Source organism: Panthera tigris, chromosome F2 (assembly GCF_018350195.1).
Source record: "Panthera tigris isolate Pti1 chromosome F2, P.tigris_Pti1_mat1.1, whole genome shotgun sequence".
NCBI classification, from domain to species: Eukaryota; Metazoa; Chordata; class Mammalia; order Carnivora; family Felidae; genus Panthera; species Panthera tigris.
This window is the reverse complement of record NC_056676.1, coordinates 6,380,473-6,399,539: the sequence shown is the minus strand read 5'-3', so window position 1 is coordinate 6,399,539 and position 19,067 is coordinate 6,380,473. Positions and strand designations below refer to the sequence as shown.

Genomic DNA, 19,067 nt, shown 5'->3' with positions numbered 1-19,067 from the left:
TGTGGATGGTGGTCAAGGGCACTCGGCTTCTTTGGGAATGTGGGGGGGGGGTGTCAGAAGGAGAATGTGTTCAGCTGCCATTTGCATTGACAGAAATGAGTACAGATGACCACACCAGGTCCTGAAGGACAGGCCTGCTGGTGAGGGCAGCCCCTGTCGGGAGAGTCGGCTGAGGATGCAGGAAAACCCTGTCCTGTAGCCCCCAGAGAGGGGGCAGCCTGGGTGGGATGTGGCATTGACCCCAGGGCAGGGGTTCCCACCCAGCCTGTCCCCCAGAGGACACAATAGGTAGGCCCGGGACAGGCCCCCACAACAAGGAACAACCCTGCCAAGACGTCAGAGTGAGAGCCCTGCATGGCCCATGTGCTCGGAGCCCCTTCCTCGGGCGCAGACCTTGAGAAGGGCTGGTTGGGGGGACCAGGGGCCACCTGGCTGCCAGTCACAGGAATCTGCATGGTCACTGCTCCTGCAGATGCCTTCCGAGGAGTCTGTCGCCATCAGACTGAGGAGGACACTGATGCAGAGCCTCCCAGGGAGTTGGGGGACTGGGAAAGTTGTCCCTATATGGGCGGGTTTATGCATCCGCTTGTGCTGCCATAACAAAGTACTGAAACGAAGAGACTCAAGCAGCACACATCTGTTGCCTCAGCATTCTGGGGCTGGAAGTTCCAGATCCAGGTGTCAGAGTGTCAGAGTGTTGGTTTCTTCTGAGGGTATGAGGGAGAATCTGCTCCAGGCGTCTCCCCCAGCTTCTGGTGGCTTACCGGCGATCTTGGGTGTTCCCCGATCTCTGCCCTCATGTTCACTTGGCGTCCTCCTTGTGCATGTCTGTCTGTTCACATGGCTCTGTTTTTTGAAGGACATCAGTCCTATTGGGTTAGGTACACACCCTATTTCAGTATGACCTCGTCTTACCTAAGTACATCTGAGGTGGCCCAATTTCCAAATAAGGATGTTCTGGAGTTAGGATTTCAACTGAATTTTGGGGAGTACAGTTCAGCTATGACAGTGGGACTTCATGATGTCTTTTCTCCTTTGGAGCCCCCACAACCCTGATGACCTCACCCTCTTCCCTGGACACACTCACCGTGCTCCCTCCGCCTTCTCGTCCTGTTGGGTCTGCTGGGTGTACGTGGGGGTGGGGGTGGCTCTCCAAACCCCTGAGTGCACCCTGTTGTTCCCAGGATGGTGTGCTGGGCCCCAGATTGTCCTGACCTCAGCCTTCACACACGCTCTTCCCCCTTCCTGGGTTCAGCTAAGTCCTCTTTAGGGAAACATTCTGTGGTGGTGATGATCATGAATATGATGAAGAAAACAAGTTAGGCAGCCTGAGCAGCTCTGTGTGGACCGGCTCATTAATTGTCTGACACGGACGAAGACAGTGCCCTGGGTTTTATAGGAGTCAGGGGAAAGCGGGGCCTCATGCCTGCTGGGACCACACGTGTCACCATTAGGCACCCCCGGGACCATGAGGGGCTTCCCTTTGATGGAGACACTGCTCACCCAGAGGCTTTCTCTGGGACCAAGGGGCACACTGATGCTGGGTACCATCTCTTAAGGCAAAGCAGACAAGCCTTGTTAGGCCTCCCCAGCTGACGGCTTCCTTTTCTCCATGGGACTACACCCTGGCCTCACCCAAGAGGACCCTCGCCGACTTCCTCCTGGCCCACCCATTTCCAACTGTCTCCCATGTTCTCTCTGCCCACCTGGGTGATCCCTGTCCTTCTCCCTGGCCCTGCCTGCTGTCAACCCCTCACTGCCTGGTGTCCTGCCCTACTGGACTGTCCTTAGGCAGGTCTGACAGTTCCGATGAGAAACCACGTTCCCTGGCATTGTGCCCTGCCAGGAAGAGGGGATGGACATACTGCCCCATCAGGGACTGGAAGGCCAGGGGTGAGCTCTCTCAGGGGGACCTTGGGCACCATATCAAGATGCTTGGAGTGGAACGGGTGTCAGGCTTGGGGAGAGGAAGCAGCTGGCAGGTGCAGTCTGGCACCCAGGCCGAGTGGAGAGACGAAGACCCACTTCTTTGTACCACAGGGTCTGTGGCATCGTCATCCCCTGGAACTACCCCCTGATGATACTCTCCTGGAAGACGGCCGCCTGCCTGGCTGCTGGGAACACAGTGGCGATCAAGCCTGCCCGGGTGGGTCTGGGCGTGTTCCAGGCGGGGCCTATGGACTGTAGAGGAGGAGGCAGGTGCCCCGTTGGGCCCTCTGCCCACCCAGGACTGGTACCTCCTCAAGGGAGGAAGGGTACTGCTGATGAGGGCTGGCCTTCCATGGGCTCCGCTCACAGAGGCGGGGGGCAGCACGCAGCAGGGGTCAGTGTGGGCTGTAGGCAGCGTCCATTCATTCGACCATGGGGTGGCTGAGTCAGGTCAGCTGTGTGTGTACCTGCAGCTACTTGGTGTACAGAGTTAGGGATTTTCCCACAGACACCAGCCCTCTGGATCTGGGGGAGCCGAAACCCTGTTTGGTATCCCTTGTCCAGGCCTCATACTCTGAGAAAGCTTTGGTGCCTTATTTGTCTTCAGCGCCTGAAAGTCCTGGAGGGAGCAAGGAGTTGTGGGATTTGTGCACCTGCACCCCCCCCCCCCAGCCCCTCACACAGAAGCTGCACAGGTAGATGTCAGGGTCACTCAGGCAGGCTGGAAGGGCCTGAGCAGGGTCCCCTGGGGATGAGGACACCCCCTGCACGAGCCTCGGCTGCTTCACCTGTATACTGAACGTAACAGCCTGTCCCCTGCCTGCCCCCAGGGGTGTTAGGGGCTGAAGGCAAGATGCTCCATCATGTGGCTCTGGACAGCGTGCCCAGGAGGTCTCCTGGCTGCTCTGGGGCAGCTTGGCTCCAAGAAAGTTATAATTTAAAATCCTGCAATAGCGACAGCTAGCATTTACAGTATTCACCCTGCGGCAGCATTTTAGTGCATAACAAATTATATGAAAATTAAAAATTTGCATACATTCGCTTATTTGAGCATGGCAGCAACCCATAACCTGTCGCGTTATTGGGGTTTGCTGTGCACAGATCCAGGAATTGTCCCTAGAAGGCCCGGTAGCAGGCCTGTGCCCTCCCAGGGCCAGCACCCCACAGATTTTGTGGCTCAGCCTAAGACCACGTGGTGGGCGGGGCACAACCCAACCTCTAGAAGGAAGATTACCTGGGTTAGAAGAGGAGACACTGCTCACGGGGCTGGGGAGGGCAACGGCCTCCAGCCACGAGGTGGTAATTAGAACCTCGCACCCACCAGGGAGCACTGGGCACTGCCTGGCACTGAGGTGCTTCCAGGCAGTCCTGGATCGCTCCACGCCCTGAATGAAGAAGGTACGAACATTCAGGAAGGGGTCAGTCCTGGCTACAAGGCTGGAGCCTGCCAGGAGAAGGCACTAGAAGACACAGGAGGGAGCAGGCCTTACTCCCCACTTTCCACTGGAGCTGTGGGGAAGCTGCCTGGGTTGGTGGTACCCGCTACGATGGGGCTTTCCCCGGAGGGTCCTCTTGCCATGACTGCTTCTCCCTGCTTGCTACCTCGGCTGCTGGGAGAGGAAGGCAGAACCCCACTTTCCGGTCCTTCCTGACCCAGTCTTCTCTGCCTTCCCAGGTGACTCCACTCACAGCCTTGAAGTTTACAGATTTGACCTTGAAGGCTGACATGGACAAGGGCGTAGTCAACATCCTCCTCGGATCTGGTAAGGGGTGTGGACAGGGGCATGTGGGGGCACCAGGGCTCCAGGAAGTCAGAGATGCACTGGGTCAGAACAGGGCTTGCTGCATGATGTGATCCAGTGGGGAAGAGTGATCAGGGGCCCAGCGATCCAGTGGGGGTGGCCAGCCTGGCGGGGAGATGGCCCTCTCCCAGGGTGGGAGAGACCCAGACCTGGAAGGGTTCTAGCTTTCAAATATTTCCCCGATTTTTTCCCATTTTTTTGTGTGTGTTTGTACGTGTTCTGGAATAAATTACATAACTTGGGATCGTTATATTTAAGAGACTGTAGAACATTCTAGGCTTAGAGCATGTATGGAGGTATTACATAAAATTGCTTATTTAGTTTCTTCTGTGGTTAGTGGTCTAGTTTATTGGAAATGTTGTCCCTTGTTGCGTACATTTAAAATACATTGGCATAGAGTTGTATCAATAATTTCTTATAATTGGTTCCTTTTTTGATTCTCCCTTTGATTGCTATAATACTTCGTTATACTTTTCATTTTTCTTGCTCTGTTAAAATTGATTAAATTTGTGAAAAGTTCTTGTTTATCCCTGTACTCCTCTCAAAACACAAAACCCAACAAAATAGCTCTCGAATTACTTTACCCGTCCCATTGCTATTCTGTCTTATTTTTTCCGCATTTATCGTTTTTATTTCCTTCTGTGTTCTCCTATGTGCTTTTGTGGTAACTTTTCGAGTTGAAAGTTTAATTCATTTATATTTTTTGCCATTTAAAGGAAAGCATTGAAAGAGAACTTTGCCCTCATAATTTTTAAATTAATATTTTCATTATTATAAATGCCCCCATTTATTTCTATAATAGTTTTTGTCTTCATGTTTGCTTCGTCTGATATGAGCATAACTACTCTAGCTTTCATGTGGATTTTGTCTGCATGATGTATTGTTTTCAATCCTTTACTTGCAACATATTTATATGATGTCTCCTTCGAGAGCATATATGTGGATCTTGTTTTGACCCAGTGTGAGAGTCTCTGAGTTTCTGACTGGATGGTTTAATCCATTCACATGTACTGTGATTATTGACATAGTGGATTTATGTCTGCCATTTTACTTTTTACTTTCTGTGTCTCCTGTCTTTTGTTTCTATTTCTCTTTTATGGCTTTCTATACATTACTGAATATTTTCCAGTGGAACATTTTAATTCTTTTAATGATTTTTTTCACAATAGAATTTTTAGGTATTTTCCTAGTGGTTTCTCTAGGATTTGCCATACACTTCTTCAGTTATCAGAAAATACTTCAGTTTTATGATAGTGTATTTCCAGGAAAATATACGAATACTATTCCTCCATAGCTCTAGGACCTCTGTGCTGTTATATCACATATTTTTGTGCACCCATCACGTTGATATATGTTACAATCGCAATAGTACATTGCTACAACTTTATATAATTTTATGTCTATGAGAGAAGTTAAAGAGAAAGGGGAGTAAATATATAACTACATAGTTTGCTATCTTATCCTTATTGAGATTACTGGTTCTTTTCATTTGTTCCTGTTGTTGAATTACTCTGGTATCACTTCCTTACTCCTTTTCGGTTTTGCTCCCGCCTACCTCCTTTCTGATTATTTTCAAATATATTTCATTTATAGCTGTTGTAAATCCAACAATACACTTATGTACACATTGTTTTTATACAATTGCTTTTTAAATCGGTTAAGGAAAGAAAGACACCATGCATTTTAAGCTGTCTTTTATAATTATATAATTACCTTTCCTGGCGCTCTCTGATGAATTTAAGTCACTGTCTGAGTCACTTGCTTCCAGCTGAAGAACTTCCTTCAGTATGGTCATAAGGTGGGTCTGTTAGCAACAAATTATCTAAGTTGTTGTTTATCTGGAAATGCCTTTATGTTTTGCTTTTACTTTTTGAAAGACAACTTGGCTAAATATAAGATTCTTGGTGGACAGTTTTGTTATCTGTCAGTATTTGGAATACATCATCCCACTACCTTTTAGGCTCTGTTGTTTCTGATGAGCAATCAGATGTTTCTGTTAATCTTATTGGGGTTCCTTTATATACAATTCGTCATTTTTCACTTGCTGCTTCCAAAATTTTCTTTTGGATTTGTCTTTCACCATTTTTACTAAAACGTGTTTGAGAGTGGATCTCCTTATGGTTATTTTACAGGGAATTCATTGAGCTTCATGGATGTTTAGACTAATGGTTTTCATCAAATTTGGGAACTTTTTAGCCATTAGATATTGTAAAAGTTTTCTCTGCTCCTTTCTGTTTTCCTCCCTTTCTGGAACTCTAATTATGTGTATGTTGGTGTCTTTCATGGTAACCCACTCCTTTCTCAGGCTCTTTTCATTTAAAGAAATTATTTTTCTGTTTTTAGATTACTTAATGTCTAACTATCTTAAAGTTCACTGATTCTTTCTTCTGCCAGTTTAAACCTACTGTTGAGCCACTCTACTGATTTTTTTTTAAATTCATTTACTGTACTTTTTCATTCCAGAATTTCTCCCTGGTTCTTAAAAATTTTGTTATTGATATTGTCTACTTGATGAGACAAGTGTGGTCTTTATGCATAGTTACCTTTAGTTCTTTGAACATATATATATATATATATATATATATATATATAATGCCTGCTTTGACCCCTTTGTTGAGTATGACATCTGGGCCTGCTCAGCTTATATTGCCTGCTTATTTTTTTCTTACCTGTGATGGGTTATACTTTCCTATTTCTTTGCTTGCATCATAGCTTTGCTAAAAGCTGGACAGTTTAGGTAATATATTGTACCAGTGCTGGGTACTGATCCTCTTCTTCCCTTCCCAACGTTCATTTTCATTTTTTGCTTGTTTATGTCTTTAGTGACTTGGCCAGGCTATTTGAGTGAAGTCTATTTTCCCTGTGGTGTGTAATCAGTGATGTGACTCGTCAGGGAGCACAGCCTTGAGTGTGGGATGATAGCAGTTTCAGCAGGGCTCTCTATCGCTCTCTTTTTCCCTGGTCTGTCCATTGCTATCTGTCCTTTTGGTCATACTTGGTCATACTTGGCCGTTCAGATCAGCTAACTGAAGTCTAGTTTATCTACCGTTTCCAACAATGCCCTGGGACATCAATTGCTCTACGATAGGTTCCAAGTAAATTTGGACCCCTTTGCAGGAGTAGTTTCTGAGGCCAGCCTTTGAGGTTTGTTTCTACCCAGAGGGCTCTCCCGTGGTTCTCTCTAGTAAACTGACCTGTGGTTTACCCGAATGCTGTCATAGAGCTATCAGCCTTCTCTTAAATGCTCATCCTCAAGGTCTCTGTTGTGTTTGAGAGGGCCCTTAAAATTGAACTTCACCACAGTTTCAAATAAAGTCAGTGTTTTTTAGGAGCTCTCTGTTCTTACAGAAATCTTCTTCCCCTGCCCCAAATCTCTGAACCTCTGGCACAGGTGATGGGCCCTATGAGGGAGCTGGGGCTAGGCAGATGTGGTCCCAGTAGTCTCAGCCTGCCACACCTGGGTTAGAGCCTTCACTTTTTGAGTAGGGACTAGGTGGAAGCCATACTCAGCAGGAATTTAGCCACTGAAGCACAGAGTTGGGGGTGCCTGGGTGGCTCAGTGAGTTAAGTGTTCGACTTCAGCTCAGGTCATCATCTCGTGATCTGTGGGTTCGAGCCCCATGTCGGGCTCTGTGCTGACAGCTCAGAGCCTGGAGCCTGCTTTGGATTCTGTGTCTCCCTCTCTCTCTGCCCCTCCTCTGCTCATGCTCTGTCTATCTCTCTCTGTCTGTCTCTCTCTGTCTCTCTCTTGCTCTCTCTCTCTCTCTGTCTCACAAAACTAAATTCAAAAAAATGTTTTAACTAAATTAAAATGCCGAGTAGAAGGAGGTGAAATATGGTGATGGCCTGCCCCTGCCAGTGAGATGTCATATCCCTGAACTGGGAGCTGGAGGACAGGAACACTGCCTTCCTGACCACATCTGCCTGGGGTGGAGTTTCCACCCTGTCTTCTCTAAAGACTCACCTCCAAGGCAACATTCTAATTTTTTTAAATATGAAATTTATTGTCACATTGGTTTTGGGGCGCCTGGGTGGCTCAGTCGGTTAAGCGTCCGACTTTGGCTCAGGTCATGATCTCGCGGTCCGTGGGTTCAAGCCCCGCATCGGGCTCTGTGCTGTCAGCTCAGAGCCTGGAGCCTGTTTTGGATCCTGCGTCTCCCTCTTTCTCTGACCCTCTCCTGTTCATGCTCTCTCTCTCTCTCTGTCTCAAAAATAAATGAATGTTAAAAAAAAATTAAAAAAAAATTGGTTTCCATACAACACCCAGTGGTTCTCCTAAGGGGTGCCCTCCTCAATTCCCATCACCCACCTACCACTCCCTCCCACTCCCCATCAACCCTCAGTTTACTCTCAGTTTTGAAGAGTCTCTTATGGCTTGGCTCTCTCCCTCCCTAACTTTTTATTTCCTTCCCCTCCCCCATGGTGTTCTAAGTTTCTCAGGATCCACTTAAGAGTGGAAACATATGGTATCTGTCTTTCTCTGTGTGACTTACTTCACTTAGCATCACGCTCTCCAGTTCCTTCCACGTTGCTACAAAAGGCCAGATTTCATTCTTTCTCATTGCCAGGTAGTATTCCATTGTGTATATAAACCGCAATTTCTTTATCCATTCATCAGTGAATGGACATTTAGGCTCTTTCCATAATTTGGCTATTGTTGAAAGTGCTGCTATAAACATTGGGGTACAAGTGCCCCTATGCGTTGAGGAACTTCCACACTGTTTTCCAGAGTGGCTGCACCAGTTGGCATTCCCACCAACAGTGCAAGAGGGTTCCCGTTTCTCCACATCCCCTCCAGCATCTATAGTCTCCTGATTTGTTCATTTTGGCCACTCTGACTGGCGTGAGGTGATATCTGAGTGTGGTTTTGATTTGTATTTCCCTGATAAGGAGTGACATTGAGCATTTTTTCATGCACCTGTTGGCCATCTGGATATCGTCTTTAGAGAAGTGTCTATTCATGTTTTCTGCCCATTTCTTCACTGGATTATTTGTTTTTCAGTGTGGAATTTGGTGAGCTCTTTATAGATTTTGGATACAGTCCCTTTGTCCGGTATGTCATTTGCAAATATTTTTTCCCATTCCTTTGGTTAGTTTTGTTGGTTGTTTCCTTTGCAGTGCAGAAGCTTTTTATCTTCATGAGGTCCCAATAGTTCATTTTTGCTTTTAATTCCCTTGCCTTTGGGGATATGTCAAGTAAGAAATTGCTGCGGCTGAAGTCAGTGAGGTTTTTTTCCTGCTTTCTCCTCTAGGGTTTTGATGGTTTCCTGTCTCACATTCAGGTCCTTTTTCCATTTTGAGTTTATTTTTGTGAATGGTGTAAGAAAGTGGTCTAGTTTCATTCTTTTGCATGTTGCTGTCCAGTTCTCCCAGCACCATTTGTTAAAGAGACTGTCTTTTTGCTATTGGATATTCTTTCCTGCTTTGTCAAAGATTAGTTGGCCATACATTTGCGGGTCTAGTTCTGGGTTTCTATTCTATTCCATTGGTCTATGTGTCTGTTTTTGTGCCAATACCATGCTGTCTTGATGATGACAGCTTTGTAGTAGAGGCTAAAGTCTGGGATTGTGATGCCTCCTGCTTTGGTCTTCTTCTTCAGTATTACTTTGGCTATTCAGGTCTTTTGTGGTTCCATACAAATTGTAGGATTACTTGTTCTAGCTTCGAGAAGAATGCTGGTGCAATTTTGATTGGGATTGCATGGAATGTGTAGATAGCTTTGGGTAGTATTGACAGTTTAACAATATTTATTATTCCAATCCATGAGCACTGAATATTTTTCCACTTCTTTGTATCTTCTTCAATTTCCTTCATAAGCTTTCTATAGTTTTCATTGTACAGATCTTTTACATCTTCGGTTAAGTATATTTCTAGGTATTTTATGATTCTCAGTGTAATCGTGAATGGGATCAGTTTCTTTATTTGTCTTTCTGTTGCTTCATTATTAGTGTATAAGAATGCAACTGATGTCTGTACATTAATTTTGTATCGTGCAACTTTGCTGAATTCACGTATCCGGTCTAGCAGACTTTTGGTGGAGTCTTTCGGGTTTTCCATGTAGAATATCATGTCATCTGCAAAAAGTGAAAGCTTGACTTAATCTTTGCCAATTTTGATGCCTTTGATTTCATTTTGTTGTCTGATTGCACTCTCCCAGCACTCTGTTAAACAACAGTGGTGAGAGTGTATATCCCTGTTGTGTTCCTTATCTCAGGGGAAACCTCTCAGTTTTTCCCCATTGAAGATGATATTGGCTGTGGGATTTTCATAAATGGCTTTTATGATGTTTAAGTATGTTCCTTCTATCCCGACTGTCTCAAGGATTTTTATTCAGAAAGAATACTGAATTTTGTCAAATGCCATTTCTGCATCAATTGACAGAATCATGTGGTCCTTTTCTTTTTTTTTATTAATGTGATGTATCCCATTGATTGATTTGCGAATGTTGAACCAGCCCTGCAGCCCAGGAATGAATCCCACTTGATCATAGTGAATAATTCTTTTTATACACTGTTGAATTCAATTTGCTAGTATCTTATTGAGAATTTTTGCATCCATATTCATCAGGGATATTGGCCAGTAGTTCTCTTTTATTGCTGGGTCTCTGTGTGGTTTATGAATCAAAGTAATGCTGGCTTCATAGAATGAGTCTGGAAGCTTTCCTTCCATTTCTCCTTTTTGCAACAGCTTGAGAAGGATAGGTATTACCTCTGCTTTAAATGTCTGGTAGAATTCCCCTGGGAAGCCATCTGGTCCTGGACTCTTATTTGTTGGGAGATTTTTGATAACTGATTCAATTTCTTTGCTGATTATGGGTCTGTTCAAGTTTTCTATTTCTTCCTGTTTGAGTTTTGGAAGTGTGTGTGTTTAGGAATTTGTCCATTTCTTCCAGGTTGTCCAGTTTTTGGCATATAATTTTTCATAGTATTCCCTAGTAATTTCTTGTATTTCTGAGGGATTGGTTGTAATAATTCCATTTTCATTCATGATTTTATCTATTTTGGTCATCTCCCTTTTCTTTTTGAGAAGCCTGGCTAGAGGTTTATCAATTTTGTTTGTTTTTTTAAAAAAACTGACTCTTGGTTTCATTGATCTGCTCTACACTTTTTTGATTCTATATTATTTATTTCTGCTCTGATCTTTCTTATTTCTCTTCTTCTGCTGGGTTTGGGGTGTCTTTTCTGCTCTGCTTCTATTTCCTTTAGGTGTGCTGTTAGATTTTGTATTTGGGATTTTTCTTGTTTCTTGAGGTAGGCCTGGATTGCAATGTATTTTCCTCTCAGGACTGCCTTCGCTGCATCCCAAAGCACTTGGATTGTTGTATTTTCATTTTCATTTGTTTCCATGTATTTTTGAATTTCTTCTCTAATTGCCTGGTTGACCCATTCATTCTTTAGTAGGGTGTTCTTTAACCTCCATGCTTTTGGAGGTTTTCCAGACTTTTTCCTGTGGTTGATTTCAAGCTTCATAGGATTGTGGTCTGAAAGTATGATCTCAATTCTTTTAGACTGATTAAGGGCTGTTTTGTGACCCAGTATGTGAACTATCTTGGAGAATGTTCCATGTGCATTTGAGAAGAAAGTATCTTCTGTTGCTTTGGGATGCAGAGTTCTAAATATATCTGTCAAGTCCATCTGATCCAATGTATCATTCAGGGCTCTTGTTTCTTTATTGATCCTGTGTCTAGATGATCTATCCATTGTTGTAAGTGGAGTATTAAAGTCCCGTGCAATTACCACATTCTTATCAATAAGGTTGCTTAGTTTGTGATTGATTGTTTTATATATTTGGGGGCTTCTGTATTTGGCGCATAGACATTTATAATTGTTAGCTCTTCCTGATGGATAGACCCTGTAATTAGTATATAATGCCCTTCTTCACCTCTTGTTACAGCCTTTAATTTAAAGTCTAGTTTGTCTGATATAAGTATGGCTACTCCAGCTTTCTTTTGACTTCCAGTGACATGATATATAGTTCTCCATCCCCTCACTTTCAATCTGAAGTGTCCTCAGGTCTAAAATGAGTCTCTTGTAGACAGCAAATAGATGGGTCTTGTTTTTGTTGTTGTTTTTTTAATCCATTCTGATATCCTATGTTTTTTGGTTGGAGCATTTAGTCCATTTATTTTCAGTGTTATTATAGAAAGATATGGGTTTAGAGTCATTGTGATGTCTGTAGGTTTTATGCTTGTAGTGATGTCTCTGGTACTTTGCGTTCCTTGCAACATTTCACTCACAGAATCCCCTTAGGATCTCTTGTAGGGCTGGTTTATTGTTGATGAATTCCTTCAGTTTTTGTTGGTTTGGTAAAACCTTTATCTTTCATTCTATTCTGAATGACAGACTTGAGGGATAAGGGACTCTTGGCTGCATATTTTTTCTCTTCATCACATTGAAGATTTCCTGCCATTCCTTTCTGGCCTGCTAAGTTTCAGTAGATAGGTCTGCCACTATGCTTATAGGTCTATCTTTGTAAGTTAGAGCCTGTTTATCCCTAGCTGCTTTCAGAATTTTCTCTTTATCCTTGTGTTTTGGCAGTTTCTCTGTGATATATCATGCAGAAGATCAATGCAGCTTACCTCCGAAGGGAGTTCTCTGTGCCTCTTGGATTTCAATGCCTTTTTCCTTCTCCAGATCAGGGAAGTTCTCAGCTATGATTTGTTCAAGTACACCTTCTGCCCCTTTCTCTCTCTTCTTCTTCTTCTTCTTCTTCTTCTTCTTCTTCTTCTTCTGGAATTCCTATGATACGGATATTGTTCCATTTGATTGCATCACTTAGTGCTCTAATTCTCCCCTCATATTCCTGGATTTTTTTTTATCTGTCTTTTTCTCAGCTTCCTCTTTTTCCATAATTATACCTTCTAATTCACCTATTGTCCCTCTGCCTCTTCAATCCGTGCTATGGCCACCTCTATTTTATTTTGCACTTCATCTGTAGCATTGTTTCGCTCCTTATGACTATTTCTTTGTCCCTTGATCTCTGTAGCATTAGATTCTCTGCTGTCCTCTATGCCTTTTTCAAACTCAGCGATTAATTTTATGACTATTATTCTAAATTGTTGTTCCGTTATATTGCTTAAATCGTTTTTGAGCAATTCATTAGCTGTCGCTATTTCCTGGAGTTTCTTTTGAGGAGAATTCTTCCGTTTCATCATTTTGGGTAGTCCCTGAGGTGACTCCAAACTGCAGGCACTTCCCCTGTGCTGTCTGTCTCACAGGATCCCCCTTAGGATCTCTTGTAGGGCTGGTTTAGTGGTGACGAATTCCTTCAGTTTTTGTTTGTTTGGGAAGACCTTTATCTCTCCTTCTATTCTGAATGACAGACTTGCCGGATAAAGGATTCACGGCTGCAGATTTTTCCTGTTCATCACATTGAAGATTTCCTGCCATTCCTTTCTGGCCTGCCAAGTTTCAGTAGAGAGATCTGTCGCTAGTCGTATCAGTCTCCATTTATATGTTAGAACATGTTTATCCCTAGCTGCTTTCAGAATTTTCTCTTTATCCTTGTATTTTGCCAGTTTCACTATGATATGTCATGCAGAAGATCGATTCAAGTTACTTCTGAAGGGAGTTCTCTGTGCCTCTTGGATTTCAGTGCCTTTTTCCTTCCCCAGATCAGGGAAGTTCTCAGCTATGATTTCTTCAAGTACACCTTCAGCACCTTTCCCTCTCTCTTCCTCCTCTGGAATACCAATTATGCGTATATTATTTTTCTTTAGTGCATCACTTAGTGCTCTAATTCTCCCCTCATATTCCTGGATTTTTTTATCTCTCTTTTTCTCAGCTTCCTCTTTTTCCATAACTTTATCTTCTAGTTCACCTATTCTCTCCTCTGCCTCTTCAGTCCGAGCCACGGTAGTTTCCATTTTATTTTGTAGCTCCTGTATCACATTTTTTAGCTCCTCCTGACTATTCCTTAGTCCCTTGATCTCTGTAGCAATAGATTCTCTGCTGTCCTTTATACTGTTTTCAAGCCCAGCGATTAATTTTGTGACTATTGTTCTAAATTCACTTTCTGTTATATTGTTTAAATCCTTTTTGATCAGTTCGTTAGCTGTCGTTATTTACTGGAGATTCTTTTGAGGGGAATTCTTCCGTTTCGTCATTTTGGATAGTCCCTGGAGTGGTGCGGGACTGCGGGGCACTTCCTCTGTGCTGCCTGGAGTAACTTGGGTTGGTGGGCAGGGCTGCAGTCAAACCTGATGTCTGCCCCCAGCGCACCACTGGGGCCACAGTCAGACTGGTGTGTGCCTTCTCTTCCCCTCTCCTAGGGGCGGGATTCACTGTGGGGTTCCGTAGCCCGTCTGGGCTACTTGCACACTGCCAGGCTTGTGGTGCTGGGGATCTGGCGTATTAGCTGGGGTGGATCGGCAGGGTGCACGGGGGTGGGAGGGGCAGGCTCAGCTCGCTTTTCCTTCGGAGATCTGCTTCGGGAGGGGCCCTACAGCCCTGAGAGGGAGTCAGACCTGCCACCAGAGGGATGGATCTGCAGAAGCACAGCGTTGGGTGTTTGCGTGGTGCAAGCAAGTTCCCTGACGGGAACCGGTTCCCTTTGGGGTTTTGGCTGGGGGATGGGGGAGGGAGATGGCTCTGGCGAGCACCTTTGTTCCCCGCCAAGCTGAGCTCTGTCGTCCGGGGCTCAACAACTCTCCCGTTGTCCTCCAGCCCTCCCGTTCTCCGAGCAGAGCTGTTAGCTTGTAACCTTCCGGATGTTAAGTCCCGCTCGCTGTTGGAACACACTCCGTCCGGCCCCTCTGCTTTTGCCAGCCAGACTCGGGGGCTCTGCGTGGCCGGCGGGCAGCCCCAACACCCCGGCTCCCTCCCGCCAGTCCGTGGAGCGCGCACCGCCTCTCCGCCCTTCCTACCCTCTTCCGTGGGCCTCTCGTCTGCGCCTGGCTCTGGAGACTCCGTTCTGCTAGTCTTCTGGCAGTTTTCTGGGTTATTTAGGCAGATGTGGGTGGAATCTAAGTGATCAGCAGGACGCAGCGAGCCCAACGTCCTCCTACGCCACCATCTTCCCCTATCTCTCAACACATAGGTTCTTTATCCCCCCTGTGTTGTCTGGAGTAACTTGTGTTGGTGGGCAGGGCCACAGTCAGACACGATGTCTGCCCTCAGCCCACCGCTGGGGCCACAGTCAGACTGGTGTGTGCCTTCTCTTCCCCTCTCCCAGGGGCAGGACTCACTGTGGTGTGGCCCCTGTCTGGGCTACTTGCACACTGCCAGCCCTGTGGTGCTGCTTCGATGGGAACTGGCCAAGGGGGTATTAGAAGGGGAGGGTCTGCAAGGCGCACAGGGGCTGGAAGGGCAGGCTTAGCTAGCTTTGCCATTGGTGGTCCCCTGCAGGAGGGGCCCTACAGCGCCATGAGGGAGGCAGGCCAGTCAGAGAGATGGATCCACAGAAGCACAACATTGGGCATTTGGGGGGTGCAAGCAAGTTCGGTGATGGGAACTGGTTCCCTTTGGAATTTCAGCTGGGGGATGGGAGAGGGAAATTGGTCTTGCCAGTGCCTTTGTTCCCTGCTGAGCTGAGCTCTGTCTTCCTGGGCGCAACAACTCTCCCTCCTGGAGTCCTCTCACCCTCCCTGCTCTCTGAGAGCAGAGCTGTTGACTTTTAACATTCCAGATGTTAAGTCCCACTGGCTGTCAGAACTCACATGGTCCAGCCCCTCCACTTTTGCAAGCCAGAATTCGGGGGCTCTGCCTTGCGGGGCGGGCTGCCCCTCCACTGCCCTGGCTCCCTCCCGCCAATCCGTGTAATGCGCACCACCTCTCCGCCCTTCCTACCCTCTTCCGTGAGCCTCTTGTCTATGCTTGCCTCCGGAGAGTCCGATCTGCTAGTCTTCTGGCAGTTTTCTGGGTTATTTAGTCAGATATCGGTGGAATCTAAGTGATCAGTAGGACGCGGTGAGGCCAGTGTCCTCCTACACCGCCATCTTCCCCTCTGGAAGCAACTTCTTAATAGACATGTCTCTTGTGGTAGGGAAATAAAAGAAAAATAGAGTATTGGGAATTCATCTAGATAAAATGTTTCTGCACAGTGAACTAAATTATCAACAAAACTAGAAGGCAGCCTTCAGAATGGGAGAAGTCATTGCCAACATCATACCTGATAAAGGGTTAGTATCCAAAATGGATTAAAAAAACTTATAAAAACGAACACCAAAAAAACAAATAATCAACTTAAAAATGGTCACAAGGCAGGAATAGCCATTTTCTGAAGAAGATAGAGAGATAGCTAACAGACACATGGAAAGATGCTAAAATCACTCACCATTCATTCTTTTTTAAAAAAATTTTAATGTGTATTTACTTTTGAGAGAGAGACAGAGGAGTGAGTGGGGGAGGGGCAGAGAGAGAGGGAGACATAGAATCTGAAGCAGCCTCCAGGCTCTGAGCAAGAGGTCAGCACAGAGCCTGATGAGGGGCTCACACCCATGAACTGTGAGATCATGATCTGAGCCGAAGTCGGACGCTCAACCGACTGAGCCACCCAGACGCCCCCCAAAGGTTTTAGACTGCTGTGTTCTCATTATTATTTGTTTCCATATATTTTTCATTATGTTTTCAAATTTCTTATTTGGCCCATTTATTCGTTAGCAGTATGTTGTTTAACATCACGTATTTGTGGTTTTTCAAAAAAAAAAATTGTGGCTGACTTCCAGTTTCATAGCATGGTGGTTAGAAAATAATCATGGTATTATCTAAATCTTTTTGTACTTATTGAGACCTTATTTGTGACCTAGTATGTGATCCTCCCTGGAGAATGTCCCATGTGCAGTTGAAAAGAATGTGTAGTCTGCTTCTTTAATATGGATAGTTCTGAATATATCAGCTAATCCATCTGGTCCAGGTGTGTCTTAAATAGCCATTATTACCTTGTTGATTTTTGCGTAGATTATTTGTCCACAGCTGTAATTGTGGCCTTAACATCTGTTAATACTATTAATGACTTCCTGTGTATTTGTTACTGTTCTGTGTATTTGAGTGTTCCAATTTGGGCATAAATGTGTACAATTGTTAGATCTTTTTGTTAATTAGACCTCTTTATTATGATAGAGCGACATTATTCATCTCTTGTTAGCCTTTGGTTTAAAATCTAGTTTCTCTAATGTAAGTATTGCCCCTCTGGCTTTCTTTTGACATCCATTTTCATGATAAATATCTCTCCATCCCTTCACTTCCAATGTGCAGGTGTCTTTAGGTATAAAATGATTCTCTTAAAGGCAGCATATTCGTGGGTGTTGTTTTTCTTATGCATTCTGACACCCTATGTCTCTTGATTGGAGCATGCAGTCGACATTCAGAGTGACTATTTTCAGTTATTAATTTACTGCCATGTTTGTTTTGTCATTGCTTATGGAGATTTTCTCTTTTTCCTTCTAGTCTTTGTTGTTTTTGTCTTTCTCACTCAAAGAATTCCCTTTTACTATTTCTTGAAGGTCTCGTTTAATGCTCATGAACCAATATAGTTTTGTTTGTCAGGGAAACCATTTATCTCTTCTATTCTGAATGACAGCCTTCATGTATAGAGTATTCTCGGCTACATATTTTTCCCATTCAGTGTGTTGAATATATCATGCCACTCCCTTCTGCTGGCCTGGTTTCTGTGGGGGAAGTCTGCTGTTACATCACTTGTCTTTCCTTATAGGTTGGACTTCTTTTTTCTTATACTTTCAGGATGTTTTTATTATCTCTATATTTTCCAAATTTTATTACAATATGTATTTGATTTTGGCTTGTTTTGTTGAATTTGATGGGGCTTCTCTATATCTTTTGGATTTGGATGTCTCAGATTATGGAAGTCTTCAGCGATAATTTCTTTTTGGTGCAATTGTAGCTGGGATTTTTTATCTTTCTGCTACATCATCATGAGTATAGAAATGAACAGATTCCTGCATAATAATTGTGTATTCTATAACTTTATTGAATTAATTTTCAATTCCAAGGTTTCTTGGTAGATTCATTAAGTTTTTTTATATAGTGTCATATCATCTGCAAAGAGTAAGTTTTCATTCTCCCTTACCATGTTGGATGACTTTTCTTTCTTTTTTCTTGTCCTATTGCTATGTTTACCACTTTTTGTATTATGTTGAACAAAGGTGGTAAAAGTAGATATTTGTACTTCCTTCCTGATCATAGAGGAAAGGTTTTCACTTTGTCACCATTGAGTATGTTAGCATGTTTTATTTTTATATATGGCCGTTTTCATGTTGAGGTATATACTTTCTAAACCCACTTTGTTGAGTTGTTAAAATGAACAGATGATGTATCTTGTCAAATGCTTTGCCGCATCTATAGAGATGATCGTATGGTTTTTACCCTTCATCTTTTTAAATATGATTTATAAAATTGTTTTACCTGTGAATTGTGAACCACCCATGCATTCCTAAAATAAATCACAGTGGATTGTGATTAATGATGTTTACGTTTTAGGGGCGCCTGGGTGGCTCTGTCGGTTAAGTGTCTGACTTCGGCTTCAGGTCATGATCTCATGGTTCGTGAGCCATTTGCTGAAGGGGAGTTGGTGTGAACATCTCTATGGATTTATATAACTGCACAGTGCATTCTCCATTTTCAGAGCAGAAAGAAGATGTCTACAAAGGTTTCTACAAGTGCACCCATGGTCCACCTTCAGCTTCACTGTCCTGCGACGCCCTCACAACCCTGTTTCTGGTGAGTCTATCGGGGGCATTGCTCAACTGTACCTGTCTCAGCCCCTCCAGTCCTCCACCCTGCAGTCCGGTCCTCCCACTGCTGCCACACTGAGGGGCGCGCAGCACGAACAAGCTGAACTCATCTTCAAGATTCCCATGTGGAGCTGAAGTGTCTGACTTTGCGAAGTGGTTATAGACATCACTTCCATTTCAGGAAAACGACTCCTTGCAGGAAAGGGTCAGGGTTAATTTTGGAAAAACACAAAAAATAAAAACAAAAAAACTTCCCAAAGATATGTTTTACTTAGCCCATAATGAATGGGCTCCCCCATCTTTGGGGCCAGACTGATGGAATATTGGGGAAAGTGTTCTGGGAGGGACCTATCTGGGTTGAAATGACTGATCCATACATTGAGAGGTACAAGGATATTCCCCTCATCCTGTCTAATTGGGGTGATCTGAAAAGTCAACTTACTCCAGCCATTCTGAGTCGCTGTGTTCTCCAGTGTAAGTGAAGATGCTGGTTTTGCCTAAAGAGAGGAAGAACTAACCTGTCAGGAAACAAGCACATGGGGCATGCTCCCCAGAAAAGGCTGGACTAGGGATGGAAATGGCCTTGGGTGTATGTCTGAAGGAAGAACATGAGACCCCAGATCCTGTAATTAATAGTGAGTGTTCCA

The 19,067-nt window shown here is 44.4% G+C and overlaps 1 protein-coding gene across 1 annotated transcript in view; it reads left to right on the top strand.

Annotated features, from left to right (window-relative positions):
• LOC122235144 overlaps window positions 1-18,674 on the top strand; it is a 42,343-nt gene extending 23,669 nt beyond the window's left edge. Inside the window, exons 5-6 of the mRNA XM_042973614.1 lie at window positions 3,605-3,692; window positions 18,312-18,674. Coding sequence (XP_042829548.1) covers window positions 3,605-3,692; window positions 18,312-18,499 — 276 coding nt within the window. The 3' untranslated portion in view covers window positions 18,500-18,674. The remainder of the gene's footprint in view (window positions 1-3,604; window positions 3,693-18,311) is intronic.
• Window positions 18,675-19,067: the final 393 nt, after the last annotated feature.